Below are 11,008 nucleotides of genomic sequence, written 5' to 3'. Positions count from 1 at the left end.
ACAAGTGTATAATAAGATTTAAATATATTACAGCTACAATAACTGAGAAAATATGAGTAAAAAAACAGTAACAACTAAAGGTAATACAGAGATTTAATTCAATTTAATGTTATTTATAGTGCCAAATCATAACAAAAGTTATCTCAGGACACTTTTTCATTTAAGAAAACCTTAAAGTCACATTGAGAACCAGAAACACACATATTAGTGTATTCATAATTAAAGGTAAATCCAGATGGAGTATTAAAACAACGTGTACAGAGTGAGAGTCTTCACACAAATCTATGTTTATATATCCACAAAGCAACTCCAGTGCTAATTTTCATTTGCTTTGGGGACGACGACGACGACCTGGACAAATGAGAACGTTCACACGCTCGGTTTATTTACAGTTTATTTACACAAAACAATCATCACACAGGCCAAAAACTTTCACAGTGAGTGCATGAAAAAAATCTCAGTTTGTGTTTTTCCGACTAGCAACAGAGGTAGACGAGTTTTGTATTAAAAACAATAATAATATAAATGCACAAAACTCTACATGGCGATCATATAAACACTATTTACAAATCAATTCCTTCTTAGAAACACGTCGAATGAAAATGTGGCCCTTGACGCTGCAAGAATAGGTATCTATCGTAGTGCTTAAAACGCCCCTGTACTGCAGTTATTAAGCCCTGAGGTGCTTTATGTTTATGGGTCAGATACTGGAAGACTTTATTTGACATTATCTATTATTTGGGGGAAAGTAACATTGATTGACTGCACGATTTTATGACTTTTTGGTTATTTTATTCCCTGAAATGCAGCATCTCTAAGCTGGCTGTGTCTCTATGACCCCATGATGATGCTGTAGTTCAGCAAGGGCTTGAGGAGGCAGTATTTACTCTGCAGACTGAAGTACTTCGTTAAAATGTGCCGACACCCGTCCTGGCACCCTCTACCTTACTGTGATGCCCATGTTTCACTGCTGTGCTCCGACGTTGCCACCGCCGCCGTCGCAGGAACCCCTGGACACGACTGCCACGACTCCGCGTTTGTGGGCAAAACGTTGAGACTGGTCAGGACCTCCTGTGCCGTCTTTCCCAGCATGCCCTGTATGTCACAGACGAAGCGGTAGACGTAGCGCTTGCCTGCCGTCTTGTGGATGATGTTCTTGTGGTAGTAGTAACGCAGGCCGCGGCTCAACTTCTCGTAGTTCATCTTGGGTTTGTTCTTGCACTGGCCCCAGCGCTTGGCCACCTGTGGGATCAACCAAAAAACACTTAGGTGTGTCTGTCTGTGAACAAACACTCATGTAGCAGTGGTGGAAGAGGAAGAAGTAGTCAAAAATGTAAAAATACACCATTAAATTAAAAAGTCCTGCATTCAAAATCCATGTGCAGCATATTACTGTCGCTGCTCGAGGTGAAACTAGTTCTTAGATACTTTATAAACCGTGATAATATATAGTAATTTATTCCAGTGGTACCCAATCTAGGGTTCAGGGTCCTCCAAAGATAAATGTGAGCGGTCGTGAGATGATTAAAGAGCATTTTAACACTGTCTCTGTGGCGGAAACAGGCCAAACACCGTTCATCCGAACACAACGCCTACTTTGCCATGAACAGATCCGGCTTAAAATGGGTAAAATATCTTTTTAAATTAAACCATGTGAGAAGTTTAAAGGGGAAATGTCTCTTTGGTGAAACTGCAAATAACTCCTAAACATTTGTGGGGCTCCAACTGGACACTCATTTTTTTGTGGGAAAGGTTTGAAACGACTAGTTTAATTCTTATCCATGCCTTTGATAAAAATCATTGTGTTAAGTCTTAATCTGGAAAGTAAATTTGAATACAGTTACTGTAGTGAGTACAACTACAACTTACAGTATATTACTTAAAGGTGCTGATGGGTAAGGGTTAGGATTGCCTCCACACTCCTCTCACCCCAGCACAAGAAATACCAACGTTTAGTCATGGCCACATGCACGAACATGCACGAACATGCACGAACATGCACGAACATGCACGAACATGCACGAACATGCACGAACATGCACGAACATGCACGAACATGCACACAGGGCCGACTCTCTACCACAACAAGCAATAGAGAAACTGCTCAGGACGCCATTACTCCACTTAACTTTACATGGAAAACTGTTTCAACAGTTTGCTGCTGTGTTAATGTTCTAAACAGTGCCTTTAAATGCACTTGGTTACTCTCCACTTCTGCCACGTAGTACTCTCAAAACAAGGTTTGTCCTCACCTCTGTGGGGTCGGACATCTTAAACTCCCAGCCGTCTCCCGTCCAGGAGATGAAGGAATGGCACGCAGAGTCCAGAAGTAGCTCCAGTAGAAACTGCCACAACTGGATTGGACCAGAACCTGAATGAACGTGTGAGTGAATGAAATAATGAATGAATTAATGCATATATTGATTAATTCTGTTATAGCAAGAGTTCATAGCAACTTGTTTTAAAGAAGCAATACAGCTGCGTAAAAAATACGTAAAATTCAGAATTATACTAAAGTAGGAGTATATAAGTATTAGCAGTTATATATACTGTGTAAAAGTTCTCATGCTGCAGAGACATGGGAACATGTGAGTGTTATTGATGCATTAATGTGTGACTTGCATTTAGTTGGACATGGTGGTGCTAATTTGCATACTTTATACAGAAGTGTAGTGTAGAGAACGATCAGAGTAGGTCAGAAAAAGAGATAAAGCAAACCTGGATAAGCTGACATTCCCATCATCTGGCCCTCCCTCTCTGGCCTCTGAGGGTGTGCGTTTTTGCGTTTGACCACGCGGGGGCAGTACTGCTCTGAGGACTGGCTTGAGGGGCAGGAGGCCGGAGTGTGTGGGTGCGGCGGAAGGGCAGTGAAGCTTGGAGAGGAGTACTCAGGCCAGAAGGACGACGGCTGCCTCTGATCCGCCTCACCTGGAACAAAGACGAGAGTTACGCACTGAACTGCAGACACTGTTTCTTTTTTAAACCTGCCTTACTTTGTAATGTATTTGATCCTTTGGCAGAGGGAAAGGGGCTGTGGCTGCCCTCCACGGCCGGGCTGAACTGTCCGTTCTGAGGCACCAGGCTCTGGTACATCTGTGGAGGCTCCTGGTATCCAGGTTGTGACTGGTCTACTGTCAACCCATCTGCACGTAAAAGAAAAAATAAAGTTAGTTGCTAAAAGAAATTCCTCTAAAGTATTAGATGACATTCACACGGGTATGAGCTCACCATGTGGATACGAGGCCCACCAGTTGAACTCCTGGTATGAGTCAAGGTTGAAGAGCAAAGTGTCACTGGTGCTTACTGCAGGAAACATAAAGAGCAGACATGTGAGATAAGTTTAAAACATCACCACATGACCCATCGTATCAACTATGAGGATGAGTTTTTTTTGTGTTTTGAGGTTTTACCTTTAGTGTCGTAAGGGTGAGAAGCTTTAGGAGGCTCCGGGTAGCTGCTTTCTGCCACGAACTGCTGCTGTCCGAGTGTTTTACTGTCTAACAGAAAAGACAGGTCTTCACCAGGGTAGTCTGGAGGTTAAACACAGGACAGACAGATGGAGTCAGTGGGGGGTGATGACGGCAGCAGAGAGGCACAGGTCGTAATTGTAAAGGACCACACCGATGGTTTTATTCAACATTAACGCTTCACATTTTCCATTGTTGGATTGTTTTCATCCCTAATGGCCAGCTACTTGTTTCTATCTATTTTAACAAATCAGATTGAAGGCACTCATCCTCACTCAACCCGTTTGTTTGTGTGTGTGTGTGTGTGTGTGTGTGTGCGTGTGCGTGTGCATGTGTGTGTGTGTGTGTGTGTGTGCGTGTGTGCGTGTGCGTGTGCGTGTGTGCATGTGATGAAGGGAACAGTCAAACAGGAGTAACATAAGAGTCAGCTGTCTGATTATGACCATTTGTTTTCGGTTTGATTTTCTTGCGACTAAACTTTTAAGTGCATTGCTTTTCGGCCGAGTCTCCAATTTAAGATGTCGGAAAATCCTCAAATGCACCACTGAGCAAGACCTTGTCCTGTTTACAGCTAAATCAAAACATCAAGATACCGATCTACAGCATCTCAAATATGTTTCAAGTCTCTGCAAGTTGAGTTTCTTACCATGCTGAAATAAACGGGTACCTTAAAGGTAGGAAATGAATCTAAAAACAACAAAAACATCATTGGTGTGGTCCTTTAAGCACCAGGGGTTAATCACAGCTCAGCGAAAGAGTCATTAAGACAGGAAAGATGGGATGAATTTGTAAGTTTGTGGGTTTTTTATCTCGACTATGGATGTTGACACAAGAAAAAGCAGTTTTGTTTACTGTCGAATCAGCACCAGGCACTCGTGTTTTCTTTTTTCAGCTCAATGGATGGAGGCAGCGAGGAGGAAACAGGGGAGGGAGGGGGAGGAAGAGAGAGGAGGAAACGCCAGCGGAGGGAGTGTGACAGAGTAGTGATGGAGGTCTGGGGAGGGGGGGACTCTAAATCTGTTGGAGGAGGAAGTCTGGAGGAAAGGATTAGGGAAGACAGAGAGGGGAGTGTCTTTTAACCTGACCACCCCGTTTCTCTTCGTCTTTCCCTACCTCAGCCCATTAAAGCACTACACGCACACACACACACACACACACACGCACACACACACACACACACACACACACACACACACACACACACACACACACACTCACATAACACAGCAGCACCCCGTTATCCTGGGCTGGAGCGTGAGCCCCCGGGTGTCAAGGTCTCATTGAGAAAGCCCTGACAGATGTGATGATGCAGTCCGCGCAAATATTTCCTCTGTCCTTCAGCTGCTCAGGTTCAGAGGAAACAGACAGTGCACACATATAAAATCTGTCCGAGGCGTCACCGAGAGTCTGGGATGGAGAAAAACACCAATAGAAAGGATTCTCTGAACTCACCATAAGATGCAAAGTCAAAACCAGCTGGCACTTCCTGCGTCCTGAAGTCTTCGGTGTAATATCCAGTCTGGCAAACCTCCATCTGTGTTCACAGAGTCTCCATTAGAACTTTTATCAGCGCTGCGACTCCCATTGTTGATCAGAATTTAGAGGTGTAAAGCCTCGCACTTCATCTTATTTTGCAACAAAAAGCAGATGTACTTTTATACTGAGACTTAAAATAAGTTATATATACACTGAGCTCTTATTTGCCTATTTTTTTGAGAGGTCAAAGACATGCTATCATGCATTGGTACAGCTGTGAGGAGGGTCTATTGTAAAAACTCCTCATTTCTGATGCATTTGGGTGCAGTGGGGGAAGTCAGATAGAAGTCAGCTGATGCACAACCGCCTTTTTAAAGAGAATACATTTAATTTAATAATTTGTCAGGATGATTCCCATTTGTCTTTTTAATTTAGAGACTTCCTTACAACTTAATTATCATTTTTTTTGCGAGTGGTTAGTTTATAAAATGTCAGAAAACTATGAAAACATCACATTTCCAAACCAAATATAGGTGTATAAGTGGGATAAGTTATTACAGATATAACAAAGACTATTTAAAGGTATATGACTGAATGACACTTTTACAGTTAAATGAGAACCTACCTTTATTTTGGAGTCCTTGCTGTCTGCGTGTCTGTCTGCAGCTTTGATGATAGTGTCCCAGTACATCTCTCTCTCTGTCTCTCCCGGTGTTCACACTTTATTTACCCGCTACAAGAACAACACCAAGAGTGGTCAGTGTGCGGCCGGCCCGGTCCCGTTATAACAGCAGCGGAGGTGGGAGGGGCGCCCCCCCCCCTCACCCACCCCACCCTCTGCGTCGTGACCAGGTTTGTTTAACAGAGCGTGACGTCAGACGCACCCTCCCTTTCCTCCCCCTTAGCAACGAGCAGCTAAACATTCGATCCATTCATAAAATACCCACTGCGTAAAAAGCTGATCTCACGACCTCCTCACACCTTTTAATACTTAAAGTATCAAAATCACACTGTAACAAATACTTAAAGTATCAAAATCACTGTAACAAGTAATTAAAGTATCAACAAGTGCTTAAAGTATCAGAATCACACTGTAACAAGTACTTAAAGTATCAGAATCACACTGTAACAAGTACTTAAAGTATCAAAATCACACTGTAACAAGTGCTTAAAGTATCAAAATTACACTGTAACAAGTACTTAAAGTATCAAAATCACTGTAACAAGTGCTTAAAGTATCAAAATCACACTGTAACAAATACTTAAAGTATCAAAATCACTGTAACAAGTGCTTAAAGTATCAAAATCACTGTAACAAGTACTTAAAGTATCAAAATCACTGTAACAAATACTTAAAGTATCAAAATCACACTGTAACAAGTACTTAAAGTATCAAAATCACTGTAACAAGTGCTTAAAGTATCAAAATCACACTGTAACAATTACTTAAAGTATCAAAATCACTGTAACAAGTACTTAAAGTATCAAAATCACACTGTAACAAGTGCTTAAAGTATCAAAATCACACTGTAACAAGTGCTTATGGTATCAAAATCACACTGTAACAAGTGCTTAAAGTATCAAAATCACTGTAACAAGTAATTAAAGTATCAACAAGTGCTTAAAGTATCAGAATCACACTGTAACAAGTACTTAAAGTATCAGAATCACACTGTAACAAGTACTTAAAGTATCAAAATCACACTGTAACAAGTGCTTAAAGTATCAAAATTACACTGTAACAAGTACTTAAAGTATCAAAATCACTGTAACAAGTGCTTAAAGTATCAAAATCACACTGTAACAAATACTTAAAGTATCAAAATCACTGTAACAAGTGCTTAAAGTATCAAAATCACTGTAACAAGTACTTAAAGTATCAAAATCACTGTAACAAATACTTAAAGTATCAAAATCACACTGTAACAAGTACTTAAAGTATCAAAATCACTGTAACAAGTGCTTAAAGTATCAAAATCACTGTAACAAGTGCTTAAAGTATCAAAATCACTGTAACAAATACTTAAAGTATCAAAATCACACTGTAACAAGTACTTAAAGTATCAAAATCACTGTAACAAGTGCTTAAAGTATCAAAATCACACTGTAACAATTACTTAAAGTATCAAAATCACTGTAACAAGTACTTAAAGTATCAAAATCACACTGTAACAAGTGCTTAAAGTATCAAAATCACACTGTAACAAGTGCTTATGGTATCAAAATCACACTGTAACAAGTGCTTAAAGTATCAAAATCACTGTAACAAGTGCTTAAAGTATCAAAATCACACTGTAACAAGTGCTTATGGTATCAAAATCACACTGTAACAAGTGCTTAAAGTATCAAAATCACTGTAACAAGTACTTAAAGTATCAAAATCACACTGTAACAATTACTTAAAGTATCAAAATCACACTGTAACAAGTGCTTAAAGTATCAAAATCACACTGTAACAAGAACTTAAAGTATCAAAAGTTAAAGTAGTATACTCATTATCAGATTATAAACCTATAATTATGCAAATTAATGTTGAAACGTGTTGATGTGGAGTGGATTTTAACCACCATGCTTTATTTTAAAGTTAGTTAGTCATTTTAAAAACTCACTACTGCCCTGCAAAACTTAAGGGCAGTAACTACAAAATCACTCATGACATGATTTTTGCACAATTTTGGGCCTTGAAAGTGTGGATGTTCGGATTGATTTGGATAATAATTATGAAATGCCAAACTAGTAAACCATAATCCATCATCAGTGTGCCAGATATTCAATTATTCAGACCATAAACAAACTATAAAGTCACTTTTTTAGGTTAAATGTTTGCGTAGTTCCTGCACTTAGGCTTTGTAGGGCAGTGCATGTTTCATGTGTAACTAAAGGTATTACATGTCCTGTGAAATGTGTCGGAGTCACTATCTTAAAATGTAAATACTCAAGTAAAGAAATGAAAAAGTGTACTAATGTAGCTAGTAAATGTAGTTACTTTCTACCCCTGGTTGCCTACAGGAGTGTAACATACCTGCATATCTTAAATATTTATAAGTTTATAAGAATTAAAGTTTATGAAGCTGATATATGTTTATAGGCTGTATAGGATTATTAAAGTTATTCATAATTAAAAAACTAAAAACAATGAACCTACTGTTAAAGGTGACATGTTTTCTAATAACAATCACTTAAAATAAACAATTTATAATCATCAGGGTACTAAACTGATCACTACCATCATATTGTCTCAAATTAGTTTTAGTTCATTTTTCAGGGACAATCCTAACAAACATAATAATAATAATAATAATAATAATAATAATAATAATAATAATAATAATAATAATAATAATAAAACAACTAGATCTGAAATTCCTCTAAGGAAAACACAGCGTTGGTGTTGACATTTCTCACTAGTTTCGGACTTTTTGGAAATCAAATGATTCACCGATTGATCGAGCAAATAAGAGATTAATCGGCAATGAGAATAATCATTAATTATAAAACTAAATCATGCACGAGCTAGTAGAGCGACACACAATGACACAGCAGCCTTTTGTAGCCAGTCTATCCGGTAAGTGCTTGATATGAACGGGAGGCGTCTCCATCTGAGCCTATTCAAAGACCCTAAGGAGAAAGATATAAGAATATTAATAACATGGCGGAATAATTGGCAGCCAAAACAAGAAGCAGTGTTATTTTTATTCTGAATGGCCTCCACATACTTGGGTCTGATTGTCTGACAGGCGGGACTAAATAACCTTTGGGTGGGGATGAAATCAGAGCGCTTTCTAATGAGGTGAGAGGGAGAAAAAAATCTCTATATCTTTAGAAGCCATTCGACAAAACAATGGCCCGTAAAACACACACACACACACACACACACACACACACACACACACACACACGAAGGTTTACTCGCTGAAGAAAGTCTGAAATCACGGCGTGAGTGGCTGCAGCAGATAAGGCCGAGCCCAGGGCCTTGTATAAACAAACACACTCACACACTCACACACACACACACACACACACACACACACACACACACACACACACACACACACACACACACACACACACACACACACACACACACACACACACACACACACACACACACACACACACCATCTGGAAAAGTGGAGCTGGGTGAAATCGTGCGCGTCGGGGGGAGACGGGAGTCGTGATTGGGAGCCCCACCTCAGGACACAACCGGGATAAAGTTACACAACAACACGAGGTGATTAACAACCGTCGGCAGCGGACTATCAGGGACCCACCTGGGTAAATCCACAGCGGAGTCACGGAGCGATGCACAGAACACACCAAAACGGGCCAAATTGGTGATAGTCATGGAAACTGTTATTCCATAAATAGATAATGAGACTGAACACTTAAAATATGCCCCAATGTTCAGCAGGCTACTCTTAGATTGCCCGTGTCCATAGAGGAAGTACTCACATCTAGATATATAATATATATTTAAAGCATTTAATCCAGAACACTGTCACCTGTGATTAAAGCTTATATAATAATACTTTTACTGGCTGGATGAGGTCATTTTTAACTGATCTCATTTTTTATTTACGCTTTTACATGTAAAGAAAAGAAACAATTAAAGCAGCAAACCACAACTACAACAAATAAAGACTAATATGTCTTACAACACATAAGAGGTGGGGGTGCACACTACACCACCTTCATTCATTCATTGTATTATCAGATTGACCTTTACAGGGGGAGCCAGTGTTTAAAGAAATATCCTCACATGGCTGCTCATATGTTCAAATGTTTTCCACATTTGGTCCCAATTATTATCATGGTTATTATTCCATATTGTTGAACGTATCAGCAGTTCTTTCTAAAGTATATTTCTATTTTAGAAACAATTTGGTTTCTTCCAGTTTAACACAGTTGTTCCTTTAACAGCTTTAAAGGCAGGATCTGCTCATTTCCTGTCTTTTCTCGACCTCAGCTGTGCAGCCCTACGTCCCAGCGAGCAGACACCAGGTCACGAGACAGTGTGATTTTCATTCTAACTGAACTCAAATGCAACACTTCAGTCCAAAAGGACCGTGCTGAAGGACAGTGTCCATCAAAGTTCACAAACTCCAGCAGAGAGCAGAGGAGCCTGGATCTATTTTTTCTGTGTGGAGGGAGTGACGGATGCTCTGTGGAGGATTTTTCAATTGTTTAATTCTGATTTTGAGATTATTTCACTCCATATTCTTTCCCACTCTGCAGAGGTGATTGATCTGCTGGTTATTCTCTCCATCCAAGGAAGAGGTTTTGTTGCCACTGTGCGAAAGATTGCTGAATATATTGCAACGTGCAGTTGCTCATGGAGGAATTGTTGGGTCTCTGTAAATCATAAATAAGTCATAAAGTGTGGTCTAGACCTCCTCTATATGTAAAGTGTGTTGAGAATGTCTGGGTAAAGTCTGAAAACAGTGAGAAAAGCATTACAGTTACAACAAAGTGACACTTTGACAACGTTTGTTTTGTCCAAACAACAGACTGAAACCTCCAAATGACTAAAACATCAAATCATTAAAAAGGAAAAACAGCAAATTCTGTCAACCTTAAATGACTAAATGATTAATTACTATGAAACAGTTGCAAATGATTTCTTTTATTTTATAATGACTAATGGTTCCAGTTGTGCTTGTATGAACTGTTTGTTAAATGCACAACTAAACATCATATTTTAGAAGCCTTTTAATATTTTTTGTATGCAAATATGTGTTAGTGTGCAGTCAAATCAATGCAGTAAAGTAAAAAGTATATTTAGTAAGTAACTCACGTTTGTACAGTACTCGAGTAAATGCCTCTAGCTGCTTGTATCCACAAAAAAAGCCATTTCATTTGACTTTTTTTGGTCTTTTCTGTATAAAGCTGTGAAGCCCTTTCACAATAAACACCAAGCACTGAAATGAAACTGTGGATTTTCTCAACAATCGTTGCCCAGACTATAAAAGTGACACATATTTTGATTTGTTTGGCAGAATTCGACGTTGATAGCTATCTTTAGCTCCCGTAGATTGCAAAAGGAACCAGTCTACTTGAGTGCCCTT

At 39.4% G+C, this 11,008-nt stretch overlaps 1 protein-coding gene across 2 annotated transcripts; it reads right to left on the bottom strand.

Annotated features, from left to right (window-relative positions):
• Positions 1-427: 427 nt before the first annotated feature.
• On the bottom strand, positions 428-5,678 carry etsrp (ETS1-related protein). 2 transcript variants are annotated; one of them, XM_083918997.1, is made up of 8 exons: positions 5,569-5,678; positions 4,920-5,001; positions 3,411-3,530; positions 3,229-3,303; positions 2,994-3,143; positions 2,719-2,928; positions 2,253-2,371; positions 428-1,242 (listed from the first exon to the last, which is right to left on the bottom strand). In XM_083918997.1, the coding sequence occupies exons 1-8, from the start codon at positions 5,632-5,634 to the stop codon at positions 946-948; spliced, it is 1,119 nt and encodes a 372-aa protein (XP_083775123.1). In that variant the 5' UTR covers positions 5,635-5,678; the 3' UTR covers positions 428-945. The 2 variants fall into 2 exon arrangements, with proteins under 2 accessions (XP_083775123.1, XP_083775124.1); XM_083918998.1 differs by having other exon boundaries at positions 3,411-3,497.
• Positions 5,679-11,008: the final 5,330 nt, after the last annotated feature.

The sequence above is a fragment of the Echiichthys vipera genome (assembly GCF_963691815.1).
Source record: "Echiichthys vipera genome assembly, chromosome: 8".
NCBI lineage: Eukaryota > Metazoa > Chordata > Actinopteri > Perciformes > Trachinidae > Echiichthys > Echiichthys vipera.
This window is presented reverse-complemented; position numbering and strand designations above follow the sequence as displayed.